Source organism: Saccostrea echinata, unplaced genomic scaffold, assembly GCF_033153115.1.
Source record: "Saccostrea echinata isolate AGI-Se365-2 ecotype Australia unplaced genomic scaffold, CSIRO_AGI_Sech_v1 ptg000029l, whole genome shotgun sequence".
Lineage (NCBI taxonomy): Eukaryota > Metazoa > Mollusca > Bivalvia > Ostreida > Ostreidae > Saccostrea > Saccostrea echinata.
In genome coordinates, this window is record NW_026889778.1 from 2796271 (window position 1) to 2818916 (window position 22646).

Below are 22646 nucleotides of genomic sequence, written 5' to 3' on the forward strand. Positions count from 1 at the left end.
AATACTAGTACTGTGAGTATATTCTCTTTGGGTCTGAACTGATATAAATGATCCACTTATACTTATCATATAAGTTTGTTAAGTTTAATTTTTTCCTCTATTCTCTTCAAAATGAAATTCGTTTTTTTTTTCGTATATATTAAAATATATGATTATATTTATATATCATCTCTCTGTCCGCAAGACAGCGGATGGATACACCCAGTTTATGACCAAATTACCACTTTCAACAATAAAACATCTATTCTGAAAGAACACTAAGAACACATGTAAATCACAAACTTTACTAATAAAAGTTACAACAATCATTAACGATACTCAGCTATTTTTCATGGTGTGAAATCTTTGTAGTGACTCAAATAGTAAAATATTTGCTGTTTTTAACCAGTAATTAATACTTCGTAGGATTATTTATAAAGATAAAAGGCTCAATGGCGAATATAAATATATTCGAGAACATGCATGTTCGCGAATAAAAGATGTGAATAATTGCTGATTTACAATATATATCTATTTGTTAGATAGGCACTGAACGAATAAAATACACACTTGTGTTATTTACAGAATTCCACAGAATTTACTTGAAGGCACACAACTATTGTCATTGGCGGAATTCCTCTTCTTTTCCACGCCACTGTTTACACGGGAAGTCTCCATGTTCGTGGCATGGATTGACGTCACTGCTGTAATTGACCACTTCAAAAAGAAAAAAAAGTCAATAGGAATCGAACTTTAAATTCTCAAACCAGAAATAGTATATAATCCTATAAATGGATTTCCTTAGTATATTAGTTAAACCTGTATGATTTTTCAAGGCGGATTCCGCCAGGAATATGGGTGCAATCTAGCAGGAACTGGCAAATTTCGGGCATGAAGCGGAGACGGACTTTTGAAAAATTACGCCTGAATAGATTTAGAGGCGTTTTCCAGGCGTCATTTCCACTTTACGGGCTTCAGTTTGCAAGTTCAACTTTTCCTAGCGTTAAATTGCAGGAAAATTGAAATAGAAATTGCCCCTGGATCATTAAGGAGGAGTAAAAGCCTCTGATTGGTCAATTTAATTATCAATTAAGGGTCATTTCAGATAGGAGGTTAATATATGTTTGAATTTCGACAGGAAGGAGGGAGTTTAGTGTGAGTGAAATAGGAAATACAGATATATCAATGTTAATTAAGGCTTTTATACTTATGTCCTAGATGACACAGTATCTGCTGGTAGGTGTGATAATTAATTTCTGGTACCTACATGTATTTAGGTAAATGTGAATGTACAATGATTGTTATTGACTCTTTAGACTATTCGAGTTTCCTTGAACACATTCTGAGATGACATAGAGGCAATCAGACTGTAAAGTACTGAGTAAATGAACTGTGTTAAGTAATTTGTTTGATTTGGTGTCTTGATTGAAGTGATAAAAGTATTTTTAAAAGTTAATCAAATTCTTAGACATTATTTTACACTCATGATGGTGTCTCAGGGTCCCTTACGCAAAGAAATGAAACAGGTTTCATAAATTATATTTCTATACTATTTTAGATGTTAAGGACATATATGGCTGAAATATTGCCGACTCGGCGTTAAACAATATCAATCAATCAATCTAAACGCTAAATTTTCAGCTTTAACATTGTAAATCATAACTTTGCTTTTTTTAGCTCTATATATAATTATAGGTTTTTTAGGACTTCCCAGGCGTAAATTATGCTTCAGGCTTCATTTTTGTTTCCAGGCGTCATTTATTTTTCCGGGCGTAGCTCATTTGCATTTTTGGCCTCAAATTCCTGTTCAATTCCGCTTTGTTTCCTCTTGCTGTACGCCCGGAACCTGGATAACACCATATATGTAGCGAGACAAACTGACACCCGGAATCCTCGAAGTACGCCTCTATTCCCAATATATTTTGGGCGGAACATATCGTACAGGTGGTTACATAATGAGTCAAAATCATGTGTTTCTTTTAAGATATTTATATCACAAAGAGAAAATTTTATGAAAAATATGACAAACTTAACTGCACTGTAAAGCCAGAAAGACTGCAAAATAACAACGGTAGTAGGTACCGAATCGTTGTTATCGTTCATGACAACGTAACACAACTTTTTATTTTTAGCGTAAAACTTGTACACAACATTGAAAAGGAGCATGCAAAAGGTGAGGAATATGTTCTGATAATCGTTTTTATGCCCCTGGATCGAAAGATTCCGGGGGTATATTGTTTTTGTCCTGTCTGTTTGTCTGTTTATCTGTTTGTCTGTCTGTCTGTTGTCAACTTTAAGCTTGCCCATAACTTTTGATTGGTTTGAGCTATGACTTTCATATTTCACATGTGTATTCCTTTCTTTGGGTACCATCATATTTGACCTTTTGACCTTGACCTTGGAGTCTGACCCACTTTTGCAAAATTTTATGAGACTTTAACCTTGGCCATAACTTCTGAACAGTTGGTGCTTAGGGTTTCAAACTTCACATGTGTATTTTTTGTGACAAGGTCTTCCTTTGGATACAAACCACTTTGACCTTGGAGATTGACCTACTTTTGAAAAAAATTAACCTTGGCTATAACTTTTGAACAGTTGGGGTTTCAAACTTCACATGTGTATTCCTTGTGACAAGACCTTCCTCTGGATATAAACCTCTTTGACCCTTTGACCTTGACCTAGGAGTTTGACCTACTTTTGAAAAACTTTAACCTTGGCCATAACTTTTGAACGGTTGGAGCTAGGGCTTTCATACTTCACATATGATATCCTTGTGACAAGACCTACCTTTGGATACCAACCACTTTGACCTTTTGACCTTGGCTTAGGAGTTTGACCTACTTTTGAAAAACTTTAACCTTGGCCATAACTTTTAAATGGTTGATGCTAGGGCTTTTATACTTCACATATGTAATCCTTGTGACATCACCTTCCTTTGGATACCAACAACTTTGACCTTTTGACCTTGACCTAGGAGTTTGACCTACTTTTGAAAAACTTTAACCTTGGCCATAACTTTTGAATGGTTGGTGCTAAGGCTTTCATACTTCACATATGTAATCCTTGTGACAAGACCTTCCTTTGGATACCAACCACTTTGACCTTGACCTTGACGTTTTACTTACTTTTAAAAAACTTTAACCTTCGCCATAACTTTTGAACAGTTGCAGCTAGGGCTTTCAAATTTCACAGGAATATTCCTCGAGACAAGATGTTTCTTTGGGTACCAACATTTTTTATCTTTTTGCCTGGATTTTGACTTGCATTTGAGAAACTTTAACCTTCGCCATAAGCTGCCATACGGGGGAATCAGTGTTTCACAAACACATCTTGTTGAAGATTATTAAAATCCTTGGTCTACTGACATTCATTTCTTGGGACTTGAGACCATGGTAGCTTCTTCAACTTTTCCGTGCAGGCGCACACTGAAGAGGAAGAAGTGAAGCAATAGTTTTGTCTTGGAGCAGACATTTTTTTTAAGGTTCTGACACCTGTAATTTTCTGTGACTTAATTCTTTCAAGAATATAAAAAAAAAATTGCATGAGTCATGCCAAAAATTCTATTTTGACAAAGGATGACTGCACTTAACGCCGGTTTTTGGGTCTTTTTCGGTCGCTTCTGTTGCTTTTATATCAAACTCTTATTTCATTTTCATATATTTATGAAAGAATCCTGTCAATTTCGAGCCGAATTTAAATATTACAATGATCTTAGACTGTTATACAATAAAATGATTCTATGTTTTCTGTCCTTACTCTTTCCAAGTGTAGAGAATTTACACTTACCTGCCCTTGATTAAACATTAGGTATGCATGAGAGGTGGAGCTAACATTGTAAGAATGGCTCTAAAATTAGACTAGATAAATAACAATGACATGTATTTAAAAAATACGAGATCACTCTTTCCCATTCCTTCTCATTCCCTCTTTATTCTGTATGGCACAAGTACACTATTTTCAGAGGTTTCAAAAACGAAATTAACAATATGAGCGACGTCCATGTAAGTAAAGTATCTTTTAAATCAATGCCTAACAATTTAACGTGTTCGAGCACTTTGTCCTAGTTAGCACAAAACATGCTACTTTACAAGTCACGTGACGGAATTTAATATTCACAGAGTTACCTGAGGTAAGAAATCACGTGGTGAATTATAATATTCAACATGTCACAGCCCTTGGTTACAATAGAGAGAGCGATGTAAGAATTAAGAAGCAGTTTTTTCTCGTTTAAACCATGAGCGCATGTTTGTCTATTAATCTCCTTTTGACACAACATTGTTAATGCAAATATACAACTACTGTTAAACGGAGAACAATAGACAAACATGCGCTGACTATGTATAAAGTCAGTGAAAAGGTGGGCGTCCTCATTATCGTACGGAGATTCAAGGAATTGTGATGACCCCCGCCTTAGAAAACAGCTTCGTACTTCGTAAATACGTACTTTTATTTAATTTAATTACATAAAGTTGTAGATTAGATGTTGACCATTTGTGCAATTAAAAGAAAAATGCTTGTTTTGAAAGTTTATTTTGTCGCAATTTTCGCATGTCCTTAAGTGCAGTCATCCTTTCCCGGTTTTGCGTCACAGTGTCACTTTCATTGATTGGTTGTTTGTAAATGTTTTACATCCCTTGCGAGACCAATATCAGTTTTGAGCATCAATGATTTATCTTTTGGTACATAGGGTTGACATGGTATTGATATAAAAAAGAATAGTTGCTTTTTCACACAAGTACTCGTTGACAGGAGCAACCCTTCCCCATGTACACCAAGAGATTATTGTACTTTTGATGAAAAATACTTTTGTAAGACATACCTACAATGTATAATGCCAAATGAAAAGTCTGAAACCTATATACGAACGATCAAAATCTCTAATTATTTAATCTTGACCTAATATAACAGAATTTGAACCTCACAAAATATTATCCAACACAGTTTATGGTGGTCATATAATGAAGTATGATAAATGTCGTGGCCAAACATAACCTCAACCCCCCACCCCTTCCCCGAACCCCTTAATCTGACTTGATGGATTCTGAAACACTAAGACCTAATAATCTTTCCTATAATCTATCTATCTGGTTCGGATGAGAACAGAAAGCATACTGACCTTGACCTCCTTCCCTCCGACCTCGGTTTGAGTAGACATGTCTTCCCTATATTTAGCCAACCCTTTCCTGAGAATCTCCTCCACGAACCCATTCACGAGTTCCATAAAAGCTGACGTATCCTTCTGGTCCTTAAATGTAACCTGTGATGTCCGTCGCTGATTGGGTGGTTCTTTTTTAATCCCCGAAATATTCTCCACAGACGCCATCTTCTTACTCTGTGGATGTGACGTCAAAATCCATGTAATTCTCCTCCCCTGAAATTGAAAACCAACCTTAATATTACTCCCATTCTAGGGACATCCATTAGGTTCTTGTTCTCTAATATTACTCACATTCTACAGATGTCAATAGTCTTTTTGTTCCCTTATATTACTCCCATTCTAGAGAGGTCAGTAGTCTTTTTGTTCCTTATATTACTCACATTCTATAGACGTCAGTAGTCTTTTTGTTCGCTTATATTACTCCCATTCTAGAGACGTCAGTAGTCTTTTTGTTCCTTATATTACTCCCCTTCTAGAGAGGTCAGTAGTCTTTTTGTTTCCCTTTATTACTCACATTCTAGAGACGTCAGTAGTCTTTTTGTTCCTTATATTACTCCCATTCTAGAGACGTCAGTAGTCTTTTTGTTTCCCTTTATTACTCCCATTCTAGAGACGTCAGTAGCCTTTTTGTTCCCTTATATTACTCACATTCTAGAGAGGTCAGTAGTCTTTTTGTTCCCTTATATTACTCCCATTCTAGAGACGTCAGTAGTCTTTTTGTTTCCCTTTATTACTCCCATTCTAGAGACGTCAGTAGTCTTTTTGTTCCCTTATATTACTCACATTCTAGAGAGGTCAGTAGTCTTTTTGTTCCTTATATTACTCCCATTCTAGAGATGTCAGTAGTCTTTTTGTTCCTTATATTACTCACATTCTAGAGATGTCAGTAGTCTTTTTGTTCCTTATATTACTCCCATTCTAGAGACGTCAGTAGTCTTTTTGTTCCCTTATATTACTCCCATTCTAGAGAAGTCAGTAGTCTTTTTGTTCCTTATATTATTCCCATTCTATAGACGTCAGTAGTCTTTTTGTTCCTTATATTACTCACATTCTAGAGACGTCAGTAGTCTTTTTGTTCCTTATATTACTCCCATTCTAGAGACGTCAGTAGTCTTTTTGTTCCTTATATTACTCCCATTCTAGAGACGTCAGTAGTCTTTTTGTTCCCTTATATTACTCACATTCTAGAGACGTCAGTAGTCTTTTTGTTCCTTATATTACTCACATTCTAGAGACGTCAGTAGTCTTTTTGTTCCTTATATTACTCCCATTCTATAGACGTCAGTAGTCTTTTTGTTCCTTATATTACTCACATTCTATAGACGTCAGTAGTCTTTTTGTTCCCTTATATTACTCACATTCTAGAGATGTCAGTAGTCTTTTTGTTCCCTTATATTACTCACATTCTAGAGATGTCAGTAGTCTTTTTGTTTCCCTTTATTACTCACATTCTAGAGATGTCAGTAGTCTTTTGTTTCCCTTTATTACTCACATTCTAGAGAGGTCAGTGGTCTTTTCGTTCCTTATATTACTCCCATTCTAGAGAGGTCAGTAGTCTTTTTGTTTCTTATATTACTCACATTCTAGAGACGTCAGTAATCTTTTTGTTCCTTATATTACTCCCATTCTGGAGACGTCAGTAGTCTTTTTGTTCCCTTATATTACTCACATTCTAGAGATGTCAGTAGTCTTTTTGTTCCCTTTATTACTCACATTCTAGAGACGTCAGTAGTCTTTTTGTTCCTTATATTACTCCCATTCTAGAGAGGTCAGTGGTCTTTTTGTTCCCTTATATTACTCCCATTCTATAGACGTCAGTAGTCTTTTTGTTCCCTTTATTACTCACATTCTAGAGACGTCAGTAGTCTTTTTGTTCCTTATATTACCCCCATTCTAGAGACGTCAGTAGTCTTTTTGTTCCTTATATTACTCCCATTCTATAGACGTCAGTAGTCTTTTTGTTCCTTATATTACTCCCATTCTAGAGACGTCAGTAGTCTTTTTGTTTCTTATATTACTCCCATTCTATAGACGTCAGTGGTCTTTTTGTTCCCTTATATTACTCCCATTCTAGAGACGTCAGTAGTCTTTTTGTTCCTTATATTACTCCCATTCTAGAGACGTCAGTAGTCTTTTTGTTTCCCTTTATTACTCACATTCTAGAGACGTCAGTAGCCTTTTTGTTCCTTATATTACTCCCATTCTAGAGACGTCAGTAGTCTTTTTGTTTCCCTTTATTTCTCCCATTCTAGAGACGTCAGTAGTCTTTTTGTTCCCTTATATTACTCACATTCTAGAGAGGTCAGTAGTCTTTTTGTTTACCTTTATTACTCACATTCTAGAGACGTCAGTAGTCTTTTTGTTCCCTTATATGACTCACATTCTATAGACGTCAGTAGTCTTTTTGTTCCTTATATTACTCCCATTCTAGAGACGTCAGTAGTCTTTTTGTTTCCCTTAATTACTCACATTCTAGAGACGTCAGTAGTCTTTTTGTTCCTTATATTACTCACATTCTAGAGACGTCAGTAGTCTTTTTGTTCCTTATATTACTCACATTCTAGAGACGTCAGTAGTCTTTTTGTTCCCTTATATTACTCCCATTCTAGAGATGTCAGTAGTCTTTTTGTTCCCTTATATTACTCCCATTCTAGAGACGTCAGTAGTCTTTTTGTTCCTTATAATACTCCCATTCTAGAGACGTCAGTAGTCTTTTTGTTCCCCTTTATTACTCCCATTCTAGAGACGTCAGTAGTCTTTTTGTTCCTTATATTACTGACATTCTAGAGATGTCAGTCAGCTTTCCTTACATTACTCACATTCTGGGGACGTCTGTCTGCCTCTTGTTCCCTTTACCTCCCTATATTTATCTTCTTTGTGTGACTTACTCCTAATGATTTTATTTCTAGCAGCCGTTTATTTGAGACTTTCCATTATTAGATTGTATATCGGGTGTCGAATTGATGCTGGTATTCAATACTCTACTGTCCTGTTTTCTCCTGGTTGATATCGTTTTCAGATTCTGATGCAGAGTTTTTTATATAATTATCTGTCTAATGAAGCTTGCTTTGATGTAAAGATCTAACTATTCTGCATCATCTGCCCTTGGTTAGTTTAATTGAAAATAGCGGTCAATATGAAGAATTTAGTATTCCAAAGAACAAGTCATATGTGTCGCCTCAAACAGCAACATTAAGGTTGTAATCATTTAAAGCATAATTTTATTTTTCGTGTAGAATTGAAAAGGGTCGAAATTTATGAAATTTTCTTAATCCTTGAATTACAATATTGAAATTAAAATTCAAACAATAGATGGAAAATACGTATCAATCCTTACTTGCACACATAAAAATATCGATAGTAAAAAATGCTTTGAGATCTACTTTCTTTGCAGTAGCCTAAAAAAGCTACAAAATAACAACAACTACAACACCAAAGTAAAAAATAAGAGAGAAAAAAACAAAGAAACTAACTAAAACAATCAAACAAACCAAAAAAAACAAACAAACAAACAAACAAACAAAACAAAAAGGCATGGTTAAAATATAGCATAACTTGCTTAAAGAACATATAAAACAATACTGCTGTTACATCTGATACTGACATATTCCCACAATATATAAAAAAAATTACGAGTATCAAAAACCTTTGTACGACATTTTCTTCTCCAGTCCGATTTCAACACAGTTTTCCCGTCCTGATGTTTACGGAATGAAGAGACGGTTCCAGATTTGAACTTTTTATACCTAGTGGTCAGATGTTGTAGAAATCCAAAATAATCACAATCTGAGGGAAGATCTGGAAAAAATAAAAAAAAAATCAGTATCTCACTAAAAAGTAATCCACAACACTGCGCTCAAGAATTTTTCAGAATAAAACACTTATTTAGATCATATGGTTTGTAATAAATATACCTAAAGACTAAGTATCACTGTTACTTATATAGAATGTAGCTATTGCTTTTACCTAACTCAGAAATTAAATAATTCCTAGAGTGTGTACATAGAACATCTTCAGGTGATGGACAAAGGATACTGTATCATGTTTCAGATTTAAAAATCGATATATATACGGCGCAGTGATATAGGTTTTTACTGGACAGCAAGATACGAGGGTCAATTACGGTCCAAACTCTGGACAAGTCTGCCAATGGCGTGTTGCTTACGTAGTCCGTGTTGTAGGATTGATATAACAGACATTTTGTGATTCTGTTCAGCTTATGCATGTTTAATGGTTTTCCATATTATATTACTTGTTAACAGATACCTTATGTAATCATGACGCTTAAAACTAGTTGTGGGGGTATAATGGGTACAGATTGTAAATATTAACATTTTATTCTGAAAGCTGACTGGATGGATGGAATTTATGGAAAAAAAGAATTTTTTGAGAATAAAATTGTATTTTTTCTTTCCTAATGTAAAAGCCAAATGTTCTTTCTGCATACGATACAGATAATAATTTTCATCAATACTCAAAAAAAATACATGTACATGGATAGCTTAAGTGGAATATCCCTAACAAAAAAAATCCTATAGTTAACAATAGTTTACTATAGGTAACTTTAGTTTACTTTAGTATCAAAGATTTTACTAATAGTCAATCAAAGTTTTTACTATCAAATCAGAGTATTTTTACTATGGATTTCAGATCGTTGTATTTTATGTTCTCCAATTCATACATGTATATTTTTTTTATATTAAATGGAACTATTACTTGTATTTTCAAATATTATTTCAAAATTTTACATTAACTGTTAACAAATTTAAGAGATTTTAAGCTTTGAAATCTAAAAAAAAAAAGTTTACTATAGTTAACAATAGAAAATGTGTGATAGGGGTACCATGAAAAATAAATATCAAACAGGCCTCACAACAAAGCACAGAGACAAACATAAATATATTGTTAGATATAATATACCAATATGTCAAAGTTTTTAATTTTTTTTTTTTAGTTTAACGAAATTTTTCGAGGTCCAAACTTCCCGAATCTTCATAATGATCATAAAGATAGTTTCTCTCGTTATTTTTATAGCCTACCTTGCAGAGGAACATATTGTTGTCTCTTTTCAGAGGAAGTAATGAAGACTTCGTCGATGGGTATATAGACGCCCTGTTCCCCTGGGGAGGGGCTCGGGTTGGAGTTATCTATTATCCTGATGCTTCTCTGTAACGATCGTTGTATGGTGACTATATTTTAATTATAAAATGTCGCTCTTTTTCAGTTTTCTGGCGTTTGAAGGGGAAATATTGATATTTCTTAATTAAATACATATGTTTGCTGAAGGTCAAAATGTTGATTTAGTTAATGCAGCCTAACTTCGGAAAGTATACAAAATTTTTGCTTACTGTTTTCTGATTTAAAAAAAAATATTTTGAAATACCTCTGATTTTTTTTGTTCTTGTGTTATAATAATTATAATAAATCAATGTTAATTTGTGCTATTGTAATTAGAATCAATAATTAATTATTATAAATAATAATTAAAAGATTTTTTTTTTCATACGTCCAATTCAATATTTCCCCAGTTGCGTCTGATGTTTTCTACCGCCGTCAGTGGGTAGGATAACACTCCCCAGATGGCGCTGATGGCTTCCGGTCTAGACTCGTACTCCAGTACGTTAGTTCTTCCGCTGACGTACAATTTGTTCGCCGTGAAGTTCATACAGGTCGTGATCTGTTAATCTGATTTATCATTAACACCTTGTCCAACCATGTGATGTAATTCTTAATTGATACCAAAATGTCATATTTTATTTTTTTTTTATTGAATATACATGTACTGCATAGGTTTAAAATATATAGAATAAATTGATTAAATCGCTAAAAATAGGTCGTGCGCCGGAATGTAGACACTTGATTTCCGATTCCAATTATGTAAAGTGATTAGCGAACGTTAATCAATTTTCAGAGAAACATAATTTATCTGTTTGCTTTCTTTCATCAACATCCCATTTAAACATGTTAAATATCTTGAAAACTTATCACTGAAGTCTGTTTTGTAAATGCTTACCTTCGGAAACTGCATCAAGACTCCATCACTCCACATCCATGAGTACAAAGCCTCGTCCTGATTAATATTTCTACAACCTCCAATCACTAAATGTTTATACCCCGAGGGAAGATGACTTGGAAAGGTAAACATGACGCTGACCTCAATGTCGTCTGTAACGGGTAATGTTGTCCAGCTGATTGTCTGCAGATAAAATATTTATATCTGTGATATTAGTGTTCGCCTGACTTTGCTGGTAATCCAGAAATCCGGTATGTGTACCTACAAGACTCTTTATTGGGATCAGCCGGAGTGACATAGTACTTTCTGTGTACCTACCGAACTCTTTGGGATCAGATCCGCCGGAGTGATATAATGTACGATCTGTGTACCAACCGGACGCTTGTTTCGGATCAGATCTGCCGGAGAGATATTAAAAGAACGACCTGTGTACCTACCGAACTCTTTGGGATCAGATCCGCCGAAGTGACATAATGTACGACCTGTGTACCAACCGGACGCTTGTTCGGGATCAGATCCGCCGGAGAGATATTAAAAGTACGATCTGTGTACCTACCGGACTCTTTATTGGGATCAGATCCGCCGGAGTGACATAATATGATCTGTGTACCTATCGGACTCTTGTTCGGGATCAGATCCGCTGGAGTGGCATAATACGATCTGTGTACCTACCGGACTCTTGTTCGGGATCAGATCCGCCGGAGTAACATAGTACGTCCTATTGCTTTGTAGGTGAGGGAATGTGTAAAGGACTAGTTTGGAATCCTTTGTCCTGAGAGCGTTGCACCTAGAGATAATTCCAGTTTGTCCGAGAAGTTCTATCCAGTGCCTGATCTCGTCTTCATCTTCAGTTATATTCTGAACAAAAACAAATCAAACATCTCGGTATCAGTTCTTATCGCCAATACTAAATCATAAATTTCATATTATTATCATATAAAATTTTAATGCAATCTGATTTAAAATCAGATCTTTGTTACGCTCCGAAATTCTGATAGTGGCTGTATAGCTGTAGATTCTGTAGCTGTAGAACCTGTAGATTCCTTATTTTACGCGAGTACTTAAAATCGCGAAATGACTCGTGAACATCAATTCGACAGGAAGAATTCGCGAGTGGATTGTTGATAAAGCTTTTTTTTAAATATACTAGATGAAATCCCGCGCAAGCGCGGGGAATTGAATTTATAACACTACCGACAGAAAATATATTGTAGTTTCTACTGACAGCCTACATGCTTATAGAAGGAAGAAATACTTTGTTCAAAATCACACAGGAAGTAAATGTACGTCTCCACCCCCACCCCACTCCCTTTTTGTAAAAACTTGAAAAATACCAATTTCATTTAATTGACGTTTATTGTGAAACCTGTTATATAATGTTATGGATATTGTACTTCAGATGCTCTTATTTCATTTCCGCCAAGGATAAAAGGAGCGAATACACATGTATGCACATTTTACTGATAAATTGATTTTTTTTTTGGGGGGGGGGGGGGGAATTCACAGGTACTTGGGTCTTGGTTTATAAATATGTATGTACCTTATTTACCTTTTTTACATATCAATAAGGTACCCGGTACATACATATTTATATACCAGGACCCAAGTACCTGTGTAAAAATTAGCTGCTTAACGCCCTATGAATAGGCCGAGTATTTGATACAAAAGACTGTATTCAGAAAAAAACTGAAATGTATTGATTAAAGCACAAAATTTTACAGCTTTAATTATATTTGAACAATATCTTATTCTTTAATTTTCTCTTTTCATGTAAGCAAGTTTATTACGAAGTACAAATTGTACTTCGGGTTCGTTGCCACGATGCACTCAGTAAGGAAAATACAAATTTTACCGATAAATTTATTAGAAAAACCTACTACATATATGTAATAGTCTTTCGATATATAAATATATTCCCAATTTATAGTGTTATCAATGATTTACCATTATTTCAATGACCATTCACACAAAAGCTTTTTTTTTTTAATTTTCGTGCAGCTATAATCGCCTCGTTTTTCTTTTTAACATCGGGCTCGATGCTATCTGATGTTCTAGAAGCTTCCGTCAATATTAAGATCGGCGAATGACGAAAATAATTTGCACATTTCCGTTTTTAATCGGTTATCACAACTTATTTCTTTTATATCATATAAATCAAGTTTTGATTGAATAATAAAGTGATGACGTTTTATGAAATAAATAAACGATTGCTTGTTGTCAGTTTCATTAAAAACTGCCAGTAACGTAGATCCGCCAAGCGGAAACGCCACCGTACTCACGTTTTTGCTATTTCATGGCTGTTTATATAAAATAACAGTAGACTTTTAATTTAATGTACGACACTTACTATGCGAGTGAAATCTAAATATAGTTTACGGACATCATCTTGTTTATAGTGTGTTGTTAGAGGAGTAAGTAAGAACTCTATTGCACCCGTTTCGGAGTTTATTTGCAAAATTTATTAATTTATATGTATAGATATTTCAGCAATATAAAAAAGAGTAATTTTATTTCGTGAAGGGTACTTTTCGCGAAATTATGCGATTATAAATTCCTCGCGTATTTTATCTACAGTATGTGATGTGATTAAATTGCTTTTTTGTATACTAAGGATTATAAGTTTAACATCGCCGTTTTGTTGCCAGTAACTTGTAAATATACCTATCTCATAAGCTATACCGTAGGCAAGTGTCATGTATGCAGAGGTACATGTACCATCTCGGTACAACTAATTTACCTTCTCAGTGCGGCTGCCTATATTATTTCAGCATGGCTACATGTACCATCTCGGTATAGTTACATATATGTTACATCTCGGTATAGTTACATATATGTTACATCTCAGTATAGCTACATATATGTTACATCTCAGTATAGCTACATATACCATCTCGGTATAGCTACATATGTGTTACATCTCGGTATAGCTACATATGTGTTACATCTCAGTATAGCTACATATGTGTTACATCTCTGTATAGCTACATATGTGTTACATCTCTGTATAGCTACATATGTGTTACATCTCAGTATAGCTACATATGTGTTACATCTCTGTATAGCTACATATGTGTTACATCTCAGTATAGCTACATATGTGTTACATCTCTGTATAGCTACATATGTGTTACATCTCTGTATAGCTACATATGTGTTACATCTCTGTATAGCTACATATGTGTTACATCTCTGTATAGCTACATATATGTTACATCTCAGTATAGCTACATATGTGTTACATCTCTGTATAGCTACATATATGTTACATCTCAGTATAGCTACATATGTGTTACATCTCTGTATAGCTACATATGTGTTACATCTCTGTATAGCTACATATATGTTACATCTCTGTATAGCTACATATGTGTTACATCTCTGTATAGCTACATATGTGTTACATCTCTGTATAGCTACATATGTGTTACATCTCGGTATAGCTACATATGTGTTACATCTCGGTATAGCTACATATGTGTTACATCTCGGTATAGCTACATATATGTTACATCTCTGTATAGCTACATATGTGTTATATCTCTGTATAGCTACATATGTGTTACATCTCTGTATAGCTACATATGTGTTACATCTCTGTATAGCTACATATATGTTACATCTCGGTATAGCTACATATGTGTTACATCTCGGTATAGCTACATATATGTTACATCTCGGTATAGCTACATATGTGTTACATCTCTGTATAGCTACATATATGTTACATCTCAGTATAGCTACATATATGTTACATCTCGGTATAGCTACATATGTGTTACATCTCGGTATAGCTACATATATGTTACATCTCGGTATAGCTACATATGTGTTACATCTCGGTATAGCTACATATATGTTATATCTCGGTATAGCTACATATGTGTTACATCTCTGTATAGCTACATATATGTTATATCTCTGTATAGCTACATATTTGTTATATCTCGGTATAGCTACATATATGTTACATCTCGGTATAGCTACATATATGTTACATCTCGGTATAGCTACATATGTGTTACATCTCGGTATAGCTACATATGTGTTACATCTCAGTATAGCTACATATATGTTACATCTCGGTATAGCTACATATATGTTACATCTCGGTATAGCTACATATATGTTACATCTCGGTATAGCTACATATATGTTACATCTCAGTATAGCTACATATATGTACCATCTCGGTATAGCTACATATATGTTACATCTCAGTATAGCTACATATATGTTACATCTCGGTATAGCTACATATGTGTTATATCTCTGTATAGCTACATATATGTTACATCTCCGTATAGCTACATATGTGTTACATCTCAGTATAGCTACATATATGTTATATCTCGGTATAGCTACATATGTGTTACATCTCGGTATAGCTACATATGTGTTACATCTCAGTATAGCTACATATATGTTACATCTCGGTATAGCTACATATATGTTATATCTCGGTATAGCTACATATATGTTACATCTCAGTATAGCTACATATATGTACCATCTCGGTATAGCTACATATGTGTTACATCTCGGTATAGCTACATATATGTTACATCTCAGTATAGCTACATATGTGTTACATCTCGGTATAGCTACATATGTGTTACATCTCGGTATAGCTACATATGTGTTACATCTCGGTATAGCTACATATATGTTACATCTCTGTATAGCTACATATGTGTTACATCTCTGTATAGCTACATGTACCATCTCGGTATAGCTACATATATGTTACATCTCTATATAGCTACATATATGTTACATCTCAGTATAGCTACATATGTGTTACATCTCGGTATAGCTACATATGTGTTACATCTCAGTATAGCTACATATATGTTACATCTCGGTATAGCTACATATGTGTTACATCTCGGTATAGCTACATATATGTTACATCTCTGTATAGCTACATATGTGTTACATCTCGGTATAGCTATATATATGTTACATCTCGGTATAGCTACATATGTGTTACATCTCTGTATAGCTACATATATGTTACATCTCTGTATAGCTACATATATGTTACATCTCTGTATAGCTACATATATGTTACATCTCTGTATAGCTACATATATGTTACATCTCTGTATAGCTACATATGTGTTACATCTCGGTATAGCTATATATATGTTACATCTCGGTATAGCTACATATGTGTTACATCTCTGTATAGCTACATATATGTTACATCTCTGTATAGCTACATATATGTTACATCTCTGTATAGCTACATATATGTTACATCTCTGTATAGCTACATATGTGTTACATCTCGGTATAGCTACATATGTGTTACATCTCAGTATAGCTACATATATGTTACATCTCTGTATAGCTACATATATGTTACATCTCTGTATAGCTACATATGTGTTACATCTCGGTATAGCTACATATATGTTACATCTCTGTATAGCTACATATATGTTATATCTCGGTATAGCTACATATATGTTACATCTCGGTATAGCTACATATGTGTTACATCTCTGTATAGCTACATATATGTTACATCTCTGTATAGCTACATATATGTTACATCTCTGTATAGCTACATATGTGTTACATCTCAGTATAGCTACATATATGTTACATCTCTGTATAGCTACATATATGTTACATCTCAGTATAGCTACATATGTGTTACATCTCAGTATAGCTACATATGTGTTACATCTCTGTATAGCTACATATGTGTTACATCTCTGTATAGCTACATATATGTTACATCTCTGTATAGCTACATATGTGTTACATCTCTGTATAGCTACATATATGTTACATCTCAGTATAGCTACATATGTGTTACATCTCTGTATAGCTACATATGTGTTACATCTCTGTATAGCTACATATATGTTACATCTCTGTATAGCTACATATATGTTACATCTCAGTATAGCTACATATGTGTTACATCTCAGTATAGCTACATATGTGTTACATCTCAGTATAGCTACATATGTGTTACATCTCGGTATAGCTACATATGTGTTACATCTCTGTATAGCTACATATGTGTTACATCTCGGTATAGCTACATATATGTTACAACTCTGTATAGCTACATATGTGTTACATCTCTGTATAGCTACATATGTGTTACATCTCAGTATAGCTACATATGTGTTACATCTCAGTATAGCTACATATATGTTACATCTCGGTATAGCTACATATGTGTTACATCTCTGTATAGCTACATATGTGTTACATCTCAGTATAGCTACATATGTGTTACATCTCTGTATAGCTACATATGTGTTACATCTCTGTATAGCTACATATATGTTACAACTCTGTATAGCTACATATGTGTTACATCTCTGTATAGCTACATATGTGTTACATCTCTGTATAGCTACATATGTGTTACATCTCGGTATAGCTACATATGTGTTACATCTCTGTATAGCTACATATGTGTTACATCTCGGTATAGCTACATATATGTTACATCTCTGTATAGCTACATATATGTTACATCTCGGTATAGCTACATATATGTTACAACTCTGTATAGCTACATATGTGTTACATCTCTGTATAGCTACATATGTGTTACATCTCGGTATAGCTACATATATGTTACAACTCTGTATAGCTACATATGTGTTACATCTCTGTATAGCTACATATGTGTTACATCTCTGTATAGCTACATATGTGTTACATCTCTGTATAGCTACATATGTGTTACATCTCTGTATAGCTACATATGTGTTACATCTCTGTATAGCTACATATGTGTTACATCTCGGTATAGCTACATATATGTTACAACTCTGTATAGCTACATATATGTTACAACTCTGTATAGCTACATATGTGTTACATCTCTGTATAGCTACATATGTGTTACATCTCTGTATAGCTACATATGTGTTACATCTCTGTATAGCTACATGTATGTTACATCTCTGTATAGCTACATATATGTTACATCTCTGTATAGCTACATGTACCATCTCGGTATAGCTACATATATGTTACATCTCGGTATAGCTACATATGTGTTACATCTCGGTAGGGTTACATATTTGTTACATCTCTGTAGAGCATTTCCGTACAGCTATACGTTACATCTCGATTCATCTATATGTTACATCTCAGTATATACGGCTGCATATATGTTACATCTCGGTACAGCTTCATGTAGCAGTAGCACCTACTGCGACACAGGACCTCGGTTTACACGGTCCTTCGGATGAGACCGTATAAACCGAGGTCCAGTGTCGCACTAGGTGCTGGCACAAAAAAGATCCCTCACTGCTCAATGGCGCTGAGTGCTGAGTATAGGTCAAAATTTGCAGCTCTCCGCCGGCAAGTGTCTCCATATGAGTGAAAAATTCTAGAGAATGACGTTAAACAACAAACAAACAATCTTGAAACAGTTATATCTTGGTACAGCTACTCGTACCATCTTGGTTCAGTTACATGTTACATCTCGGTACAGCATCTCGGTACAGCTACATATTACATCTCGGTACAGTATATGTACCAATCATATACTTAATATCCAATATATATACATTAATCTTTTTCATCAGTTTACCTTCAAAATAAGAAAACAAGAATCAAAACTTTTTTAAAACGTACTTGCCAAAGTAGAGGTAGAAGATTCTCTCTTAGAATTCCCTGCTTTGCTACATCTTCCAAAACCCTCACCAGAATCCCCGGGTCGGGGCGTTTAGTAATGTCTGCCCCCCAAAACTTCTGGGAGTCAATCTGATAGACCTTGGTCTGGTCCAGCACGTGCACGGATATCAGTATTTGGACTAATGCCCGGGGGTCAGTGCAGATAGTGGGTTCCTTGTTTACGGTAAACAGGCGGAGTATTATATTCTGTAAATTGTTAATCAATATGAAGTTTACTCGTGCATGTTTATGTTTTTTAATTAGATAATTTATTCACATTCAAAACGTAATCAGCACAAAAAAAGCATAAACGAGTGACAATAATTTTTTTTTCTAATTAATAAATCAAGTAGATTATTTCTTGATAACGTAGTATCCCTCTTGTTTCCTTTAATCATCTCAATAAATGTAATACATGTAAAAAGTCCGTTTGAAACTTGTAGTATAAATATTAGTATGTATACGCTTTGGTTGCATGTTTGGGGTGAAATTTTAAGAGCAGTGAGGCGCTCTTATAGCACAAACTGGTCCTACGCTCTTTTATATTAATTTTATTGTGACATATGTTTGCTATTGCTGTAATATTGACACTGCGACCGAGAAACCATTGCCTTCTCCAGATTTTTAGACGATAATTTGAAGTTTGTCATTATTACCTTTGATTCCAGAGCGTCAAATAAGTCCTCGTTTTCCGGGGATATTCCTATATTTTCTTCAAAATCGCCCTGCTTCATCAAAATGTTCCTCGATGATTTCATCTCTTTTATAGTTTTGATTACGGAAGCATATTGTTTCAATAAAATGGAATTTTTGTGTAACTGAAATTCAACTCTTCTGAAGATCTCCACTTTTAACTTGTGGATTTCCTAAATGAATGAATAAATTTATAAATAAATAAATATACGGTAAATGTGTTTCATGACTTCAGGGAATATTGCAAGTCTTTACAATCCTTATTATTGCATTAAAGGTGCATTTAACCCTTGCAGAACTATATTTCAGTCTCTTTTATAACCCTTTCCATTAGTTATAAATTAATGCAAAACCTTTTTCAGCGGAAGGTCAACAACGTGTAATATGAAGTCTGATGGAGTGTCTGACTCTAAAGAGTTCTCCACTTCTGTGAGGCTGTCGTGCAGAGCAGAGACCCTAAGTTTGGACAAGAAGAAAGATCGACTCAGTGCTCAACATCTGGACAATTTACATATATACGTCAAATGAAATTTTAACAAATGTAGGAAGAATATTGACCATAAATCAAAATAGTTGATAATATTTTTAACACAACATTAATTTGTCCAGTTCTAAGGTTATTAACTTTAACTTTTGTGATCTTTTTCCCGGGGGGGGGGGGGGTTAAATTCACCTGTTTGTGTTTGATATTGAGTATTTTTCTTTAACCTTTATGATACACCTTTTCAGCTGTGATTTTGTGTTGTGTATACTAGATTCCGGGGTGTTTGTGCCCTCGTTGTGTGTACAGACGACAATGATGTTCGGGCTTGATACCTGAAAATGGAGAAAAAGATATTCGTACGACTTGCCTCGATATGCTTACATTTGAAGAAATAATAATAAAAGGATAGTCCAGAACAAAATTTTATATATATTACCGTACATGACTGGCTACCCTTACCTTGGAGTGAATGTCCAGCCATGTTTCTATGAAGTCGTCAGCTGCCTCTGAATCGGAGGTAGACACACACAGAAGGAACAGCGAACTTCTGGTGAAAAAGAAACTTTGGATTCCGCGAAAAATCTGAAAAAATATCCAACATACTCAGAGAAATTTAAAGAGGAAAATGTGCCTGTGTGTTAAGGGTTATTATCTATATCTGTATTCTAAAACGAGGAAAGCTATTGACAAATAAGTTGATGGTTCAAGGATATCAATTTAATTGTCTTTTAAAGGCAACATTTCGCAAACTCTATAGTCAATACAATGACCTTGTCAGCAATTGTTAAATAGAATGTTGACTGACGTTTTTCATTCAAATTGTTAGGTCATTATTTTTACACTGAATTTTCTACGGTTTTTTCCGTTTGTTCGATCATGACAAGGAGCACACGGTGGGTATGACAGGGGATGCTTACTCCTCCATGGCACCTGATCCCACCTATAATGTTTTTAGAGGTCCATGTTACTTTGTGTTGTTTCTATGGACTTTTGAGTTTGATTACTGTTGTTTATCTTCATATTTCATTCAAAAAAGTAAACTTTTCAAGACAGAATTACCTATAAGGGAATAGCACTGCTTCCTTTCATAATACTTATCAAATACTTGTCAACAGTTATGATCAAAATAATGAAGGTATTTCAGTATAATTAATTTTTAAGTGTACTTGCGAAATATCGTATTGTATAAGTGTAAATGTAATTACTATATTGTTTGTTTACAATTTTGCTCTGAAAGATAAAATATTACCCGTCTCCCCGACCACTCCCAAATCTCGACAGGTGTCGCTGTTTCCTCGTCATCGCCTGTTAATACACTGCTATCTGTAATCAACATACTAGTAAATCATTACCATTGGCGGCAAAAATAGAAAAAGTCGAACACGATACTGATGACGATGATCAAATAATCACATTCATTCTCATCATCATGATAAGGTCTATACTTTATCTTTAATAAACATTTCTCCTGACCAGTGGGCATAGGATGCTCGTTCTTCTTACTCTAAATTGTAAAATAAATAGGAGATGCAATTGCAGAACTGTGTTTCTTTTCGCCTAAGGTACAAATTCTCAGCAATGTTATCCGATGTTCTGTTATAACATTTCCTTCTTTGGCTATCCGCCTTATAATTGATTAGCTTTTAAAGACAAAAGGTTACAACAGATTATAAGGTATTACGCAAAGGTTTTCTTTTTTAAATTGTCATTGTAAACTTTGTATTCTATTGTTTTCTATACTGTTATACTATTCTATACATCCCCCCGTGCCCCCCCCCCCCCCGTTAATTCCTTCAGCCATACCCTTTAGACACGATTTATTTGACAGTACCCGCTCGCACCAAAAACAGAGTTATAGTCGTCGAGATGTATTACTTAATGTATGTCAGGTGCTTTAGATGAGAGGTTTCTTTTTTAATAAAACGTACAAAAATTAAAATTTATTAAAAAAAAAAAAAACTAAGTGATTTTTGGTGTTTTTGATTTGACTCCGCCTTCAATAATTAACTTTAAACAGTTTTAAAAAAGGGTTTGCCATTGAGCGAGAGTATTGCTTAACGCTGATCATGCTGATTAGTACTTTCAATTCAATGAAAAAAAATTCAGTTTTATGCAAATGCTTCTAATTATCTTAAAAATATTTGTGTTTTTTAAAAAGTATTTGTGATAAAATATCCCTAATCAAGCTTGAAATAAAAAAAATATTCAAATCCCAAAACTCTTACTTGTCTTGGGAGAGAAATTCCAGGTATGGATACTGACTCCATTATCACACCGGACTCTGTTGTCATGTTCCGTCACTCCAAATATGGCGGTGATGAGGTCTGACTTACCACATCCTGGACGACCCAGCACAAAAATCCTCATCTTTAGGATTAATAAATCACATAATCGCCCCCAGAGTTACAGTCTTTGTGATTTAGCAAAACAAAACGCATGGTAAAGGGTATAGGTCTGGTATATATGTTAGAGAGCCCGTGTTTTTTTAATAAAAAAAAACACGCGCTTTATTTCTGACAGACAAACGGACAAAGAAAATGAAACACTGTTTCTCTGTGATACAACAAAATAAAAACTGTCATATATGTCATAAGCAGTATGTACGAAGTGTTGGTAGCTTGGTGAATTATAAAAAAAATCTCCTACAGCTAGGCCTTTCAGTA

General features: G+C 34.5%; 1 protein-coding gene across 1 annotated transcript; it reads right to left on the minus strand.

Moving 5' to 3' along the window:
- Positions 1–497: 497 nt before the first annotated feature.
- Positions 498–22350, minus strand: LOC133194210 (uncharacterized). Its single transcript, XM_061330215.1, has 14 exons — positions 22209–22350; positions 21233–21306; positions 20443–20565; positions 20173–20315; positions 19853–19955; positions 19463–19672; positions 18768–19013; positions 11823–12008; positions 11151–11333; positions 10641–10814; positions 10177–10303; positions 8784–8935; positions 5096–5350; positions 498–696 (listed from the first exon to the last, which is right to left on the minus strand). Exons 1-14 carry the CDS (start codon positions 22348–22350, stop codon positions 559–561), a joined length of 2256 nt encoding a protein of 751 aa, XP_061186199.1. The 3' UTR covers positions 498–558.
- Between the last annotated feature and the right edge of the window lie 296 nt (positions 22351–22646).

Coding starts and splice junctions, on each gene's coding strand:
- LOC133194210 (XM_061330215.1), bottom strand. CDS start 22,350: ATGAGGATTTTTGTGCTGGGTCGTCCAGGATGTGGTAAGTCAGACCTC. Junction 19,673..19,852: donor TTGACCTTCCGCTGAAAAAG/GTTTTGCATTAA, acceptor TCATTCATTTAG/GAAATCCACAAGTTAAAAGT. Junction 5,351..8,783: donor GAAGAAAATGTCGTACAAAG/GTTTTTGATACT, acceptor TTTCAATTTCAG/GGGAGGAGAATTACATGGAT.